The sequence below is a fragment of the Strix aluco genome, chromosome 5, assembly GCF_031877795.1.
Source record: "Strix aluco isolate bStrAlu1 chromosome 5, bStrAlu1.hap1, whole genome shotgun sequence".
NCBI lineage: Eukaryota > Metazoa > Chordata > Aves > Strigiformes > Strigidae > Strix > Strix aluco.
The window spans coordinates 72,492,227-72,511,357 of NC_133935.1; the positions used below are offsets into that span (position 1 = coordinate 72,492,227).

At 41.0% G+C, this 19,131-nt stretch overlaps 1 protein-coding gene across 10 annotated transcripts in view; it reads right to left on the reverse strand.

Moving 5' to 3' along the window:
- Positions 1-15,447, reverse strand: part of KIF21A (kinesin family member 21A) — a 93,297-nt gene extending 77,850 nt beyond the window's left edge. For 8 of the 10 annotated variants that reach the window (XM_074827753.1, XM_074827751.1, XM_074827757.1 and 5 more), the window contains exon 1: positions 15,171-15,446. In XM_074827753.1, coding sequence (XP_074683854.1) covers positions 15,171-15,214 — 44 coding nt within the window. In that variant the 5' untranslated portion in view covers positions 15,215-15,446. Of the gene's footprint in view, positions 1-15,170 lie in introns of all 10 variants that reach the window. The other 2 variants (XM_074827755.1, XM_074827748.1) reach the window with 1 other exon arrangement.
- Positions 15,448-19,131: the final 3,684 nt, after the last annotated feature.

Genomic DNA, 19,131 nt, shown 5'->3' on the forward strand with positions numbered 1-19,131 from the left:
GTAAGTATTCTTATTTAAAACAAACTGTTTCAAATTGCCTTAGAAATTTAAGTATACAGTAAAACTGTTTACATAGCAGGACTACAGTAAAACCAGCTGAGATACTTATCATTCTTCCAAGACAATCTGCTTTTACAATTGCAATGTCAAAGCTAAAGAGAAAAGTCTCTGCACTGTTTTAAACTTTAATATTTTGCTAACTCATGCTACAGAAAATTTTAATTGTATGACTTAACTGATTTCACCAGTAAATCTGAAGAAATGACAAAACAAAGGACAATGATAGCAATGAAGGCTCTTTCAGTTCTTAAAAAAAAAGAAATTTCTTTTTAAATAAAATACTGTCAAAGTTGTTGGTTTTTTTTAACAAAAAAAAAAAAAAGATAAACATGACAGTTAAGTAGATAGTACCACCTTAAGATCCTCCCAGAAAAGTTTGTTTTCTCCCTGGTTTCAACTATAGACTTTGCTTGCCTATGCCTTATCACTTGACTTTTGTTTACACAGAAATAAAGAACCCTGTCATCAAACGAAGTGCAACTGCAATGCAGCCCTTATGTAAGCTTCATCACATGAATAATTAGTAGGGCCCATAGGAAACTACAAATAGCTTATTTCCCAACTATACTTACCAGAGTTAACCATTTCTAGACCACTGAATTAAGAACTACTCTCTGAAGAATGGGAACAAGACAAATTGAAACTGTGAGTGACAGATTCAGGACAGGAACTAATGAAAGAAGTGGATTTCCCTGCCTCTTGAAGTTTGAGGTCAGGACTGGTTCCACTTCACATACAATCACATTTTTAACTAAACTCATAATTGGATTCTCAATCAAATCCAGTTGACTGGTGTTACACAGTATGTCACATAATCTTCTCGGCATCAGAATGGATCAAAAATGTGCACAGTCTCTTGTGTCTTTTCTATATTACCTATCATCACCCTAACCTGGAGGTATCACAAACAGTTTTCAGTTCAGAGTAACAAGACATCAGCCCTGTGTTCCCAGGCAGCCATTGCAAAGCAGCACATTTAGGTTGTTGATCGACAGCAGCAATGTTGGCAGAAGGGTCTTGCAAAGGCAACAAAAATGGAGCAACACAAAGACTCAGCAGCTGGAAAATAGTACAGCACTAACATTCCACAAAGCTTGCTGTCACAGCCAGAACTGCTATCTTCAGTATCTCTAGCAATTCTTGCTATTTGAAGTCCTTTGTCACCTACCTTAGCTAACAATTTAATGTAAACAAACTAGACCAAGACTCAAATAAGTGGGAAAAACCTGAACAGAAAAAAAACAGGTTTCCTTTTTAAAAAACAAAACCCTACACCCCACATAAGGAGGTCCTTGCATAACCTGTATCTCTCCTGTGATTTTTGCATCAGGCACAAGCACACTGAACTGAACAATTCCAGTATGTAATGACACATAAGGATATCAAGAAAGATTTGTGGATTAGAAGAAAAAAGCTCTGACTGTCCTTGAACCTTTCAGACTTCACAACAAAACTGGAAAGACCCTGGCTTTACACACACCTGTCATTCCTACCTAGCTGTGGGGGAAGAAAGGGAGAGCTTTGAAAGTTCATTTCCTTTGGGAACAAAATATTTCAGCTATTTCTAAAGTAATTGGAGATATCCCCTACCTTTGTGCTCCAATTGTACCTAGATCAATAAGCAATAGGAGTCTCCCCAGCACATTAAATATTGAACAAATACTCAGAAGATGGGGTCATTGATACTCCAACACCAAAGCCAACCCTATAAACAGCAGATGTCCAAGTCTTTGTAACTTAACCCTGTACTGAAGAAAAAAAGAAAACAGAAGTAGTCACACAGATTTTTTAATTACTTCCAACTTAGGAAGTGAGATGGCCATTGTCTCCTAACCAGGCATTTGTTCACACTGACACACAGAAGTGGGGACACTGGTGTACATAGGGTATATGGCATTACCCACCCCAACAGGTAGTGATATATCCAGAGAATTCCCAGTACCAGCTGTAGCAGAGAGAGACCACTTAAAACACAAAAATCTCTTTCAGCTACTTCTCCCAGCAGTATCTTATAAATTACCCACCCAATAAAACTTTACCTCAACCAGCACTAGTGTTCACATATTAATATATCCATGACTTTGTTTTAGCCTAGCAGTTTTCCTTCTGGTGTTTCCCATCTGCTTTTAAGATCTCCAGAGATGGGGCTTTCAGACTCAGAAGATAAACAGATAAGGAAAATTAGCCTTAATAATCTAATTTTTATATTGCACTTTAAAAGTAAAGTGACTCAGAATGAAACAGTCTTACAATGTGTTGAATGCATTAATACCTGAAACCCTGGGTTACAACATAACTTAAAATCATGCCTTAAGCTGATTGGTTTTGAATATTTGAATGCCATCCCCAGAGCTATTCTGAAGGATCTAACATTCAGAAGCTGGAGGCAGATCTTGCAGAAATGTGAGACAACCAATTGGCCAATGCATTACTAGCTGAGAAGGAAGAACCAAACCAAAAAGCCTATAACCTACAGGAAACAGCAAGAGTGACTCAAGAAAAACTTCACAAATTTAGTATTTGTATTTACAGTTACTACCACTAGAACATTTAATGCAGTAATACACTAAATTAAAATTGTAGCACTGCTATTTTGAACAGAAAGTGGGTTAGCAGTCAGGATCCTATGGTTTATTTTTTATTATCAGAATGGCATTGTGTTATTTTTTCAATTCATGTAAGTTCTGAGCAAAGGAGAGGACCTCTCACACACATTGCTGTGCTGGAGTGACCATCCCCCTCTATACCAACGAGGCAACAAAACAGAGCAATTTTCACGAAAACAGTGCAGTATGTTACATGCGTTATGCCCCATTTGATATTCCTTGGTTAGACATACAACCTTGCACAAAAGAAGTTTAATCTTAAAATGAGAAATGCATGTATAAATTACAGAATATACTTATAAAAAAAGCAGTCAGTCATCCAGCTAGACTACAATTAGTCAGATTTCCTCGAAATATCTGATAAAACTTGGAAGTCAGTAGCAGTTCCTAGCTGCAATTTGAGAAATCAAAAGCATATATCTTCAAGAGATACAGATATCATGAGCTTCAAAGCACTTTCCTCAGTCTACCAATACATTCCAACCAGACAGCTCTTACACAGATACTAGGCAGACATCCAACAATGCAAACCAAGCTGAATGTTAACTTTGCCCAGTGCTACACACACACACTGTATAAACACACAAACCCAAAGAAATAAATCAAAGTTTTAAAATCCATTTTTCATAGACAAGACAAAAACTGATAATGCACAAATTATAATTAATTTCCAAAGAGTCATAAGAAACTGTTTCAAGATAAGTAACTGATGCTCTGGGTTGTATTCACAAGATTATCACATGAAGCATGCAATAAACCACTACTGTATGCATTTCTTTCTGACTTACAGAAGATACTGTTTGAACAAGCCAGAAGAACTGAAAGAATGAAACATGAACTCTCACAGCAGGAAACAGGGAAACAGACATGATTATTCTGAGAGATGGCTGAGGAGAGAGAGCATGAACATCTGAAAAGAAAAGAAACAGTAAACAGTGATGGAGATGAATTATTCTTATTAGTCAGCTTGGCCAAAAGAAGAGGTGATCTTAAACAGTGACAGAGGAAATGCAAGCAGAGGGTGACTGCCATGTATTCCTGCTGAGAGAAAGCAAATTGTTACCCGTAACTGAATCACCCTCCAAATGCCTTCACAGCAACAATATCACATCTACCACAAAATAGCCTTCAAGACAGGCAGGGAAGGGTTGAATGAGGGGAAGTAATAGACTTTAGAACAGAAAGAATGTAGAACCATGCAAAAATCCAAAAGCCTTCAGTATTTCATACTATGTATGCTTACATTACGTCCTAATAGCAGCACCGCTGGCTGACTCAGTCCCCCCCAAGAATTTGCTCTATCATATTCAGAACTTATGTAGAGAAGAGGCTACACCCCCTTGCTGAAGCTGTCCCCCATATCTCACCATTTCCAACAGACCATAGGCACAGAGCTCTTCAATTTCTTCCTGGCTTTTAGTCTGTGCCTGCTCTCTTCCAATACAAAAGAGAGGATTACCAAGACAACAGACCCAGCTCCTTACTGAGGTTCACATTGGTCATAATGGTCATAAACCAAAGCAAGAGAGTTCCCAACTGGGTATAAGGAAAAAATTTTGCCCATTAGGACAGTCAAGTATTGGTTGCCCAGAGAGACTGAGGAATCTCCATCCTCGGAGGTTTTTCCAAGATCTAACTCGATAGAGCCTTGAGCAACCTCGCCTGAATTTAGGTTTGACCCTGCTTTGAGTGGGAGGTTAGATCAGATGACCTCCCGAGGTCCCTTCAAACTTGAATTAGTCTAAGCTTACCCTTCCAAATCTGTAAGGCTTTACAGTTCATGTGGACACTGTCACATCCCTGTGAATACATTCTGATATCTGAATGGGATCATTCAACTATGCTGAATTCAGGACCTGGCACTCGACATGCAGCTTCACAGAATTACAGACAATTGGGATGGAAAAGAGCTGGAAAGGTCAGAGTTTATTCACCCAAGGTAATATCAACTATGTCCAAAATGTTCCCAGCAGTTATCAGTTTGAACTGTTTTTAGAAGTCCACTGTAAGGGCAATTTCACATCTCCACAGACAAACCATTCCAGGACATCCATCCTTACAATAGGAAAATATTTTCTTATCTTTTGCTTTTCTTACTGTAGTTTAAGCCTATTACCTTTTATCCATATCACCTTCAACATGAAGAACAATTTATTCCCTTCTACTTTGTATTTGACTCTAGTTATTTCAAGGCATGTCTCTTAATCTTCACTCCTCATATCTCACACTATGCAACTGGTCACATTTTCTGGACAAAGTAACTTCCCTTCTCTTTTCAATTTCCCTCTATTAGCCCACATTTTTCTTGAACTGCAGCACCCAAAACCTAACCCCAGACATCAGTCAAGACATTAGCAGTACCGAACACAGGGTATGCATTACTTTGTACCTTACATAAAAACTCCAATTTCTATATACATTAGTTTTCTTCTTTTGCCACAATACAACACTGCTGTTTCATGCTTAAATTTTACACATTATTCATGATGACTTGAATTCTTACCTACAGTAGCAGCACAGAGCACACTGGCCCTTTATTTTCAGTCAAATATCATCCAACATGTAGACCAACACCATTTTATGCAAGTCCCCTTGTCCCAAAGAAGCATCTCAGCATTCAGCAGTCATGAGAGTTAAAAATCAACAGAAGCATTGGCTTGGCATGGGCCAGCCCTGCTTTTAGGGCTGCAAGAACAGAACAAAGCACTTTCATCTGAAGCTCTCAGCTGTACAGTGTTTCTTCCTCTTTGGGGCCTACCAAGACTTTACTTGTTGACATTTAGAGAACAATGAAAAGTCCATCTGTTCCTCAGAAGCTTTGTTAACAATAATGAAATATATCTACAGCTACATTTTAAAATGCAGAGCCAAGACAGTGGGTTAACTAGATGACCAGCCAATGTAGATCACTTGGGCGACTGTGTAGGTAAGAAAAAGAAAAAAAAACAAAAAAAACCAACCAAGACACCTACAAAACAAACAAATAATCTACAAACAAAACCCAAAATCTGAAGCTTTTGAGAGTACAAAAGAAAAAAAGACATTTAATTATACTGATGTTTAATTATCAACTACTTTACCTGTCAATACCGGTTCAGCCCTCTCTCACATCTCATTTTTTAGAGCTCACTGAACACCAATCCACTTTTGCTGAACTCAAAGTTCTGCTAGTGAAGATCAAGTGGCAATTTTATTGTTCCTGAGTGATGGGCTGACTGATTAGACTAGACAGAAGCATAAGCCATGCTCTAAGTGGTATAGCTTGAACAGGTGGCCTCTCCGGCCTACTATCTCTTCAAACACTGTTAAAAGTAGAATCCTTCTCTTCTCTATCATGTCTAGAAGAATATATATGCAGATATTTACTCCCACTTAACCCAACATGAAAATATTTTTCTGGTCTTTAATGCGTTTCAAATGGTTTGCTCATAAAACAAATCAACCTTTCCCAAGCGTACCAGCTATTCATGCACATTATACAATTGTAACAAGAAAATACACATGTTTGGATGACATCGATATCCCTAGTCTGCAAAGTAATGTGTATAGATAAGACTTAAAAAAACCCACCAAACATTCAAAGGCATCACATTACAGAGCCAGAGTCTAAAAATAATTATTTCATATGTACTTAAAATTAAAGACCAGACTTCAAAAGGAATGCATTTGAGACCAGGGAGTGAAATAAACCTTACCTGGACAAGTTATGTAGAGTGACAACTTACCAGGTAAAAAGAGGAGTAGGCAGCTATTTCCTACAGATCAAAGTGTCTGGTACAGGTGTAATTTTTTTTCTCTTCACACAGAAACAAATGGTGGGGGGAGAGAGAAACAAAGCCATATACATGCTTTAGCAAAACAATTTTTAATTGTAACACTTTTCATAGAAGGTAATGACTAACTCAGGTATTTTAGTAGAAGTTGCTTTTCTCATGATACTACATCATTTATATCACACCATTAAGCATTTACTCTACTTTGAAACTACATCTTTGGCCTTAGGAGCTTATGACATAATTCTGAGATGACAATACACAAAGTGTCAGTGGAGCACGTGGAGGGAAAAGCAGGAAAACAGCATTAAAAAAGACAAAAGACTCACTACCTACACTCATACCCTCATAAGGGTGGAGATAGGGACATAGAGATTGTGTCCTAGGACAGAATCAAGCACAGACTACGAGAGGCACTGCTGCAGTTGGCAAATATATTTAATCAATACTGAGTGAGAGCTTAGCAACTCCAAGATCTTGGGCTAATGAGCTACTCAGAGTGCCACAAAGGGTCTCAGGACTCAACTCCCAATTAGTCCATGCTGAAGGGAAGAAATGTTCAACAAAATGAATGCTAAGAATTATTGGCTTTGAAAAACAAAGTTTATTAGATAAGTAACTTCTTCATTTTCAATATTTTGCAGAAGTTATAAAAAAAGACATCTTACTTAAGTCAGTCTATCTTAGTATCTTTTATTCCAAGAAGATGCAGTCTCATATGCAACATGGTACCAAATGCTTCAAACAAAGTGGCTTATCTAGGTTCCTACATTCTATACAATACTAAGGGTTATACTGTACATGGGACATTTCTTAGCAAGCTTGCTAGTGACCCCAGAATTATGCAAGACTATTTCATTATTTCCAATATATTTCTAGGGGATACTCTTACATTTTAAACTATTACTGGTGGCTTGCATAACCTTTCAATTAACATTGCTAACAAGTCACATACTTCAATATAGTCTCTTGACCAACATTAATATGTCCCCTTAACTTTGCTTTAGCAGTATTAAGCAAAAGACAACTAACATGGTTAGAAGTGGGAGGGGAAAAAAATAGTCAATTAAAATAATGAAAAAAATACACAGGCTTAAACAAAGAAAATAACCAAGTGGTTGGAAAACTGACCAAAGATGTGGAAGACCTTTTGTTCAAGATCCCAGATGAAATTAGACCAGGTAAACAGAGAAGCCTGTTTGATCAAACTCTTCCATTATCAAAAGAAACCAAGGCAGAAAAGATAAAAAAAAGTGTCAGACTTTAAGACGTCTGATGAAAGAGAAAGATTTTCTGTCTGGTCCTATTAGCTATAACCTTCCATGTGTTCAGCTGTGGTAGCTGACCAGTCATGTTAAAGCATGCTACAACCCTTTAACTCTTACCCACCTTGAGAATCATGTTTTATTCATGTTTTTAAAGGATCGATTATGTTGAACATAAGTGAAAGGGAAAATAAGTATACTGTAGCTTTGAAGGACACAAAAGAAAACATTTCAAGAAACCTGGAATATTTAAGAGTGAATATAGAAAAACTACAGTAAATCTAAGATGTCCTGCAAAATTAGGTATTTGCTAACCAGCTGAACTATGCAGAGTTCCTGTAACAGCATGAATGCAGGAACCACCAGTGAGACATCAAAAATTACCTAGACAACAAATCCTTTAATCCATTTTTTAAATCCGACAATGGAAATGCACTATTCAACTTGAATGCATATTAATTGCTGTGTATACTAGAACAATATTATAACCTTTTACTAAGGTTTTGTTGCTCTCAGGTTTTTGTGTTGAAACTCCACAGTAAAGAGGCTCAAAAGATATGTCATTCATTTTTGTCAGGTAGACTTAAAGACCTAAAGATTCTTAAAGGATGCATTGTCCCAAACAGCAAGCCTAGCATTTGTCAGCTGATACAAAAAAAAAATTCTTTAAACAAAAATTAATTATTCCAGCAGTAGCCAACTTTACCAAATCTGTTGAGGATACTAACAAAAATAAAGGACCAGATGGTACCCCCTTCTCATTACTTCTTTCCATATAGAGTCTATCCAAGAAATATTTTATGTTAATCAATCATTAGCTCTGAATCAGCAGTTTTTCACATTTTAAAATACATATTGAACAGACCTTCCCTACACATCGAACTCACTGTGACGCTGACCTTAAAATCCTTTCACCATTCTCCATTTGCATCTTGTTGCTATGGTAAACACATAAAACAAGAGAACATGTTTGAAAAACAAGGCTGCGTTTCTCCCTTTAGTCACACTAGAGCAGACATATGTATTTCAGGAAAGTTTCACTAGGGAAACGTGGAAATAAACATGGAGAACTACAAAAAAGGAGGAAGGATGGGAAGAAAATGAACAAAGATTTAAAACCATTTTAGAGGAGAAGGGAAAGAAAGCACAAGAAAGTCACAGCTTATGTAGTTACTCTTGCTGGACTTGTTCAGATCTGGTTTGATTTCTAATTAAACTTTCTTGTTCACCAGTTCAAATGATACTTTTAACTCCTTGCAAGTATTTTATATGGGAATAATATTAGCATAACAAAAAATTCTCTGCTCCAGCAGCCGCAAATACAGTGGAATATTGAACCTTTAACAGAAAAAAATGCACCTAAAACGGCCTGATTTCCCCAGTAGTAATCAGGCAACAGAACATGAAAGCAAGAATTCCAGCAGCCACTTCTGAGTGGGCAGCAAGGACGATTTACAAGATGCTTAGAGCAAATAAAGGGAAAGTAGAGGGAAGGAGCAAGGCTCCCTTGATCCCAAGCAGAAGGGCCATTCAATTACTACAGAAGAATTTACAGAAGTCACACAGAAAAACTTGAGATATGAAGCCTTGAGTTTAGTAATAAAGGAATGGCTGTGCCAACAATATAAATCCTAACTCTTCATAGAGCATAAGTAGTAAAGAAAACACCATTAAATGGAAATTGGCAACTAACTCAATGGATTTTCAAAGCAAACTCCCAAGTCTTCTACAAACTTTGGGAAATGCCAAGTTAAAAATAGAATTCATCCACAAGCATGAACAGACCACTCATGCACACCACCCATTGCTTTTTCTTCTTCCTAAATTCAGGACATATCCATCTTTTGGCAAGGAATACATGACAACAAGGAAAATGTCCAACTAGTACTCCATCAAAGAATGTGTTTACATCATATGAGTTGGTGGAAAGGAAAGTTCATTTCCTAGAAAGCAAGATCACAGATTTCAGCCTGCCCCAAGCAATATCAGTTACGGATGATCAAGTCAGAGATGATGAAACCAGAATTAATTCAGCAGCAGATGGTGTCCTGCCTTTTTTTCAGCTAAAATGCAAAACATATGGACCGGGTGGAGTAAAGTTTCAGTGAAGGACAAGGGAATGTTTGTTTAAGTCAGAGAGCAAAGAGAAACATCAAAACTAACAAAAGATATGCAACATGAGCTTTCCAAAAACAAGATCTTTTTTGTAGCTTTCCATTAACAGACTCTCTCTCCAAAAGAGGTATTTCCCAATGCCTAACATGTCCCCCAAAAATTACTATTTAATACTGTTGAACAATTTTTGTCTTTGGTGGGGCATACTTGCATACTGATAGACTGCTGAACTTCATCAATACAGTTACTTTGAGACATTTTCCCAAAAAACCTTTCACAGCTTCACATGATTACAGATAGGTAAAAACTATTGTCTAATAAAGGGAAAACTTTGGTTCATTTTAAGGAGCCAGTGGGTAGTATTGTAATTACTGCTGTTGCTTTTCTAGTTACAGAATGATTTATGAGAATGTTTAGCAGTGTATGCCAAGTACGAAATGAGTACCTCTGCCGTTCAGAGTTTATGATATATACCACAGCATACATGGCCATTCATCTGACATTTGAGGATTTATTCATGGTAGGGTAGGAAGCTTAAACACAGCTGTAAGTGTTTGCAGAACAGCAGCCCAAGAAAGAAAAATCAATTTCAACAGCCAAAGTGCTTCAAAACACACCTATCAAAAGAGACAGGTTCCTTCCACTCAGCTGCTTCTTTACTAGTATATTTAAGAGTAGCTGGATCTAACACAGAGAACTTCAGTGTAAAAGCTATTAGAAGAAAATGCTGAAAAAGAGAAATGCAAAAAGATGAAAAGGTAGAGGGAGGCACGACAACAACAAACAGCAGAATTAGTATGGGCAGAAAAAACACACAGAGACTAGCAAAGGAGAAAAAGAAATGCAGAAGAGGTCCAACTGCTCACATAGGTCAAGAACTGGGGGTATGAAAAGAAGAAATCAGTGTTCTCATAAACTTTTGCATGGAAGCCTACAGTTACAAGGAATGAACATATCCCATTTGCCTTGTCAAAAGTTAACACTTCATCCTGATTTCATGCCACAAGCAGCTTGCTTAGTTGCAAAAATCTCTGTTCCTAAATTGAATTAGTAATCAATATGTTTTTCTAGAGTACTTCATCTCCTTTTGGAATACCAGAAGCAGAACCTGGTGATTTTAATTGAGCGGCCACACATATTACTCCCTCTGTTACTAGAAAAGTTTCCCGGTAGAACATTACATTTCGCACACATAATTTCCATACTTGGCAACATCAACATTTCACCTCTATGAAGCAGTGTCACAATGTATTGCAGATACCCGGGGCAGGTACCAGAAGGAAACTTTAGATGATTCAGGGCAGAGCTGGGTGTCCAGATCCCACAGTCTCTCTACATACATGAGGAGGAAGGTAGCAACACTCCCCTTCTTTGCTTGAGGGATGAAACACAAACCAGATGTCAATCACAGCAGATGAAGCAGTAGCAGTGACATACTCTTGACAAAGCAGGGAAGAAGGCACATATACACAAACATACCAAGGATGATGAAAAGTGGAAACTTTCACTGCTCTGCTCTTCAATGCTCAGTGATGTTAAACGTATCTGATTACAAAATACCATCCCCTAACTCCTCTCTCCCCTGGTTCTTTGCATTCAGCCCATTAACACAGTTTCAACTAAGCTTCATCTTTCACAATGACAACGTGCCCAATGCCAAAGCCCTGTTTCCTTTAGGTTCACTATCTGGCACTTCATGTCCCATTACTGTCCACTCCACCTGAGGCGTCACCCAAGCATGTCTGAGTGACCATCTTACTTTTCTCAACTACTGGTCAGCCTTCACAGCTATTCATATTTTCACATTGTTCTTCATTATTTCTCCTTCTGTTTTCAGATAGCATCTTAAAAGGCAGTATTACAAATCAACACTGAAGCTTATCATCTATATGTCTGGGGCCTCCACTGACTCAGAGTGAATCAAGGCTATCTTCCTCCTTTGGAGGACTATAAGATAGATGTTTACTTCAGTGTTCTACATTGTTATGTCTTCTCCATAACGGAATCCAAATAACAGACAGCCTTCCATGCTTTATCAGATAATAGTCCTCCATGCAAGCCTTCTAGTGAGCTCTAGCCAAAAACTTCTGCTCTCCAAGAGACTTCCCTTGTTTAGCATGTATCCAAAAATGCAAAGGACTGAAGTCTAACTTTCTTGTCTTCTTAGAGCATCACTGCTAGGACGTCCTAACCCTATGGCTCCAAGCCATATGGAGTGAGGGTAGGCACTAACTGTTACCTCTCCTGTCGGAGCTATTTCAGTTCCTATGACACAGCCCAGGTCTGGTTGGTAAAAGTAAGCATAATTCTGACCTAATGGTTATGGGCACTGACTGCAGTGACCCCATCCAGTCCCTGGATACCAAATACAATGACTGTCTAAAATGCAATACCGACATAGACTACTGGCTGTTGAGGATATCAGTCTTAGGTGAGAACTTCATCTACCCAACATGTCTGAAGCCTGCGCTCTGTATTTTAGCTGTGGACACCACTAAAGTGGCAAGACACACAAGAATTAGAACTGTAATCTAAGTCCTTTTGTGGACTTGGTTCCAGAAACAGTTGTCTAAGATGTTTCATAGACTTTGGGTCAAAAGTTAGTTTTCATATGCTTAAAAGACATTTACAAAAGCAAGACAGCAACTTTAGATTTACAAAAAAGATAGCTGTTTTTTCTTTTAAACGTGAAAAGCTATCTGAGTAGATAACTATCATGGGGGAGCTCTGATTTTATCTGAAAATAGACACTATACACAGTCAAACAGAGAGCAAAGGTCTTTGTTGAAGTTGCGCACCATCATCAGAATTGTAAGTCCACAAGTCTTTCAGTGAGGGGATGACAAAAGAGAAAGAATTTTTTTGTTAATTGGGGAATTTACCATTAGTCGCTGGATTATCTGCCAAACTATTTTCAGCTTTCATGCTTCACTAAACAGGAGTATTTAGCTCATCATTCACAAACCCATTATTACACTAAAGAAAATGGGGAGCAATTAGCATACAAGATGATAGCTTAAAGGTGGTGCTAATTGAAAAGAATGAAGTATTTTTTAATCCTGCTGTATACAATTAAATGAGATAACCAGGTTCTGGAAAAACAATTTGCTAAACAATTTCAGTGATGTCTATTCTATAACCTGTGTTTAAAGTTTAAGCAAGTTCAGCTTTGCACTAAGTTCAGTGCAATATGCCTTGGCAGTATCTTACTTCAGTTACTACCGCAGGGCTTGCAAATTAAAAGCTGGTCCTGCTGCAGAGCAAGCCTTGTTCAGGAAACATACATACAAAAACAGCGACTAATTCATCACAACAGTGGAGATCATCACTGAACTAAGCTGAAGTTCCCAAACAGAACTGAAGAACAAAACCAACAAGGAAACAGAATGTAATATTCATAATGCACGGCACAGCATGGCACTGATACACAGCGAGTTGCAAGACCAGTTGAATTACAGGACTGTGCAAAATACACAACCAGAAATAATAGAAAACCATCTACAAAGAGCTACTGGTAGAAAAAAAAAAAAATGTGCATGCTTTGGTTCATGATTTCTAAGCAGAGAGAGAAATCTTGTCCATGAATAGTTAATCTGCCAAAAGGAAGAAAGCAGACAAGGAGGAAAGGTGCAATTCGTCATTACTAGTGAACTGCACTAACATAAGATATTAGTTAGAAAATTATATTACAGAAATATGCCTTGTAACATTAGGGATTTGTTTTCAAGAGCTACAGCTGGGTGATTTTAATTAACTTTTACAAATTCTTTGCCATGTATTATTTCCAATCTATTTATTACATACCTAAAACTAGAAACATATTTGCACCAGTAGGTTTTATTTAATTCCTAGCTGCAACAAACCTCTGTATTTGTAAATGAACTTCTACATCACTATTTTTTTTGGCTCAGAACATATTTAATATTTTCTGCAAATGACAGAGCAGTCTGTAAACCTGTAACACACCCTATTTTTAGGATCACACCTATCTCATATTTTCCTTTTTAAAAATACGCCTAATTATGCTTTAGAATAATACCTCCCTGTACTTTATGTGAAAAATGCTTCAAGAGATAACAACACTCACAAAAGCATCTCTCCCCATGGAAAATGCTACTGCAATCGGCAAGCAGACTTTAATGAGCAACTGCAGCATACACCCCATGTTATCATGCAGGGGCGGTGTTTCTCTGTTTACTGAAAATGTTATTGAACCGTTCCCCCCACACGCACATACCAACAACTGCATGCAGTAACATCGCTTATTCCTACACCCTTCAGAGAAAACACGATCCACCCTCTTTGTCTTCCTGCACAATCCTTGAATTATCTCCTAAAGTGAGATGTATGTAGTGGTTCCAAGGACCCACGGGTAGATAGAGACCTTCCCCTAAGGTCTGATTTCTTGTGGCATCCAAGTGCGTCAGCATATAATATAAACTTCTTTAAAGAAAATAAATAAATCATCATTCAGTATCACTAGTAAAACTCAAATATTGACATGCATATACATATATACACGCATATATATATACACGCGTATATTTTTTTTTCCTCATGTTTGAATTACATAAAGACATCTTGAAAATTAAGGCATCCGTGGGCTAATCTGGAAGTTCTTCAAACAATCAAATAATATCTTCACATAGAAAACCAAGAAGAGCCAAGAGTTCACTGACGAACAAGATTTTTATCTCTGATAAAAGAGTAATTTGAATTAGCTGATGTTTTAAAGTGATATAGGCTCCACTCCCATTATGACTTCTACATATACCCAATCTCATTTACTGCGAGCAGCCTCATGGAAGTCCATCCCTCCCGGTATGTAAGGTTAGGCACAGCCTCCGTGGGATAAAAGCTTTTATCCTTCTAAAAATATCAGTCTGCCAGGATCCACGGTCGCAAAGCTCCGTGATGCAGACGGCATCGCTACAGTCTAGGGGCTGCTTTACTTCCATGAGTAAGCACTTACAGCACCGGGCTATAATTAGTTGGAATATTTTTAAGGTCACTGCTGAAAATTAGAGAGAAATGACTGAGAAAGACCTCAGAATGAGGGTTTTTTCCTCCCCTTTGATTATTTCCATCTGTTGCAAGGAAAACGGGGCTCAGCAGGAGCCGAGGTGATACACTCTTTCTGCAGGGAAGATGTCCCTCGCTGCTGTCCCTGTGCGGCGACGCCGCTTCCCGCGGGTGGGGAACTCGCACGCCCGCACTGCCCGCGCAGAGGGCCCGCTCCACAGGGCACGGCCGGCCGCGGTCACCCGTGACCGGGCGTGAGGGCCCGCGGGGAGTGCTCCCCCCCGACCCCGATCCCCGACCGCCGCAGGAGGGGCGGCGCCGCCGCTTACCTGACCGCCACCCGCACCGAGCTCTCGTCCTGGCCGGCCGACATGGTGCCGGCGGGCAGGCGAGGGGCGGTCGCCAGCCTTGCCGGGAGCGGCGGGTGCTGCCGGGCCGAGGAGGGGCCCGCCGGAGAGGAATGGGGGCACTGCTGCAGCTGCCCCCTCACCTCCTCCTCCTGCTCCGCCACCTCCTCTCTCCAGCCATTTTAGGTGCCTGAATGAATAGGTAGGAGCCGCGGCAGCGCAGGGCGGTTCGCGCCGCTCCTCCTCCTACCCCCCGCCCCGCTCCGGCCCTTCCAGTCCCTGGGCGGGGAGCGCTGTCAGTCAGCCCGCCCGGGCGGAGGGACGGGCCCCGGGGTCCGGCCCCCCCCTGCCCCGCCGGGGTCCGTCTCCCCCCGCCGCCCCGCCGGGGTCCGTCTCCGCCCCCCCGCCCCGCCGGGGTCCGTCTCCGCCCCCCGCCCCGCCGGGGTCCGGCCGCCGCGCGCCCGCTCCAGCCGCAATGCGTCAGCAGGCCCCGCCCCGGGCGGTCGGCGGCGCGCGCCTCAGGGGCCTCTGCTGGCGCGCTGCTGTTCACCACACTCCACACACCGCATCCCCGCACACACCCGCCTCTCCACACACACGCACTCCTCACACGCAGCCCTTTCCACACACGCCTCCCGCACAGCCACCTCCTCACACACCCCTTTACACACACGCCTGCAGTGCACACCCTCCGCGCACAGCTCTTCTCACGCGTGCACCCTCACATAGCCCCACACGCACTTCTTGCACGCGCACCTACACACTGGCAGCTGTGGGCACACGCGACGCCGCTCATGGCGTCTGGCTTACACGTGCCTCGTCCCGCACACTTACGCACGCGTGGCACTTGCACACCAGCTCCACACGTGCAGCTCGTCCCCCCACAGTTCTCCACTCATGCTGTCAACACGCACAGCTCTCGCACACGCAGGTGCACAGCCACACACGAGGGCTCTGCACACAGCTTTCTAGGCCTCCCTGCTGGGGAAGAGGAGCTTAGCCCCCCCATCAGGGCTGGTGGTTTTGTTCTTCCACCTGTTTCCTTCTCCTGAGCAGGAATGCGATGTCCTCATTCCTCCTTGTTCGTCCCCTGGCCCTGTGCAGTCCTCACAACCCTCATGCCTGCGGGAGCACACAGCTCTCCCATTTTTCTGGCCGTGCTCAGCAGATTTGTTTGCCCTAGCTCCTCCAGCCAGGCATCACTGTTCTCACTTCCCTAATGAAATGCCTGGGTTTTAGTTGGAAACTGAGTGGGTGGATGACATTAATTTTTGATGCAAATATAATCCCTGCCAGGAAACAAGCCTGGTTATTTTGCCCAAAACAATTCACATTCCTAAGGAAGATTTTCCATCAGAATAGACCCGGGTTTGAATTTGTAATGATATGCTAAAAACCTTGCAGTTCAAGTTGTTTTGCTTCTGATAGTGAAGGTTGTTCATGCCCAGGCCCCGGCCTCTGTCAGAGATGGGTAGGTGAGGATTGCCAGCAGGATGGGACCTCTAGCCCCGTCCCTGGCTCTCTCAAAAGTCCCTCCTCAGAAGAAATCCCCTGTATTATCATTACTCAGTGTGTTTCTCATATTTTCTCTATCTTTTTTATTTTTCTCTATTCATTTGGAAATTGGATTGTTTCTGGAAAATGGCCCACCTGAAAGCTGCTATACAAAATGATGGTCTTCTGCTTTCTTCTGAATTACACAGCACCACCATATAAAAGCTCCAACAGCATTTGAAAGTATGAGGGGACTTCAGCTGCACAGCATATTGCTGAGGTATACCAAGATAATATTTACCTGAAAGGCAGAAAAACAGAGACACGGGTAGTTCAGTTTGAAGTCACCAAGGGAATCTGGTACAGGCAGAACAAAGCCTACATTTCCCTGGGCTTCCCAGCTCACTATTCTCTATTTAATGCCATAGGCCAGTTGTTTTGCTTCTTTTTTTCACAACATATTATAGAATGGGCAAGATAGCAGATAAAGAAAAAGCTCCTGCAGGTGAATTGTGTTGGCATTCATACAAAATAGCCTCAAAATGAAAGTGATAGAAGGCTCATAGTTCAGGGCGTTTCCAGCTACTGGGGAACTAAATACTCGTGACTATGTCATACATCTGCCTGTATTGTACTGAGCTATTTAAAAATACCTGCAGCCCATCCACAGTGAGCAGAATCCTATGGCACAATGAAGTTATCATCATTTATTTACACCAGATTTACAAATCAAGCTAACAATAAAGCTTAAGTGAATATGGAAAAGGCAAAGGTTGCTATGTTTTCACTGTAATAGCTTTAGTAATTTGAATACTTTCTTAGCCAATAGTATCCAATGCATTTTTTCAGCTGACACAGCTACAAGGTTAATGTAACAAACACGCTTAAGCCAAATTTGTACCTTGGCAGTATCTGTCTTGCATTTGTTTCACACAGCATCTTTTGCCGGTTAGGCCCCAGTACAGCAAAGCTCATCCACATCACCCTGAGCATGCGTATAAAATCCTGCTAAGTCAGTGCCTCCAGTTCAGCATGTGAGCTGTGCTAAACACACAGTGGGGGGTAGCAGCCACAGGAGCTGCCTGCGACTTTCTCAGTCCTGGATGCTCAGACCCAGCATCATACTCTAGGTCTCGACAGGGACATTTCTTTTCTGGCCCTTGTGTGCCCTTAGACATTTGCCTCAGCCTGACCACATCCAGCCCTCTCTCTTCCACACTGAAAATGAAGTTAGCTGATTAAAAAGTCTGGCAGAAGTCCTCCTAAGCTTAACATTATGTATACAGATGGGTTGGTATTTACAGGTTTCAGACCTTAATAACAAAGATCCACATTAGGATTAAACAGCAAGTCATAAATTTTCGTGCTCTAGTAAAACTATTCTCTTCTAATTTATGGTTATTTCCATCCTACAGTATTACATACATATTTTCTATCTTAAATATTTCACTCCAATGCCAGACTCCCCTGAAATTGATATAGCAAGTCACATTTAGCCTCTTGCCATGTTTCATGCAAATTGCCTCATTTGTGTCCATTCAGGTACAAAACAGGAAAAAGATATAGGTCCTATTTCTTTAATGGCAGATTTTTTCTCTGTGTTCCCCATTTCCAGAAAGCATACAATCTTTTTGTTAAAATAAACTGTTTTAATTTGTTTTTTCCCAACTCGTCCAGTGTAAACAAGCAGTCTGCTATACTGTTAACTTGGCTGCCCCCAGAAACTTAAATCCATTCTCCTGTTTCTCATTTCTTATAATGTGGTTGACCTCTGCTCTCCAGCATCCTATTCATCTCATTGAAGGATTAACTTGAATAAATAAGGGCAAAATCGCTCCCTTTCTTTCATTGTCTAAGTACATAGCCGAACTGCCAATGTCTTGTTTATCTTTAATAAAGTTGTATGGTAACATTTACAGATTTGTCCAATCTGACAGCTAATGAATGAGGTTACCTGGAAGGTCCCCTCTCCTCATGCTCCTCACTCAGCATGCATACAGGTAGGACCTGCAGTAGAGCACCCCATCTCTCCTGTGGCTCTGATATCACAGGTACCAACCACCTCTGGTCACCCCCTGATCAGCTGCAGAGGATCCCAGAGAGGGGACAAACTGCAAGGGGTTCACAGCCCTGGTCCCTGCTTGGTGCTTAGAGGGTGACCGCTAGGAACATCCCTCCCTGGCAACCGTCCCAGGTGGCGGCTGTTACACTTTCACCTCCTCCATTCTCCTGCCATATGACTCAGCACCATGAGCTTCATCCACTGGGACAACCAAACAAAGATCTGCATTTGGAAGGGTGAGGGCTCTGACTGACACACACACACACACATGCACACCCTGCACAGATGGTGAGGCTGCCCATAACATTTCTTTAAACATCAGAAGCTGCCTAAAATCACTGAGCTGTACACAACCTGAATGAGCCAAGCGGACTCCACGTAGGAGTC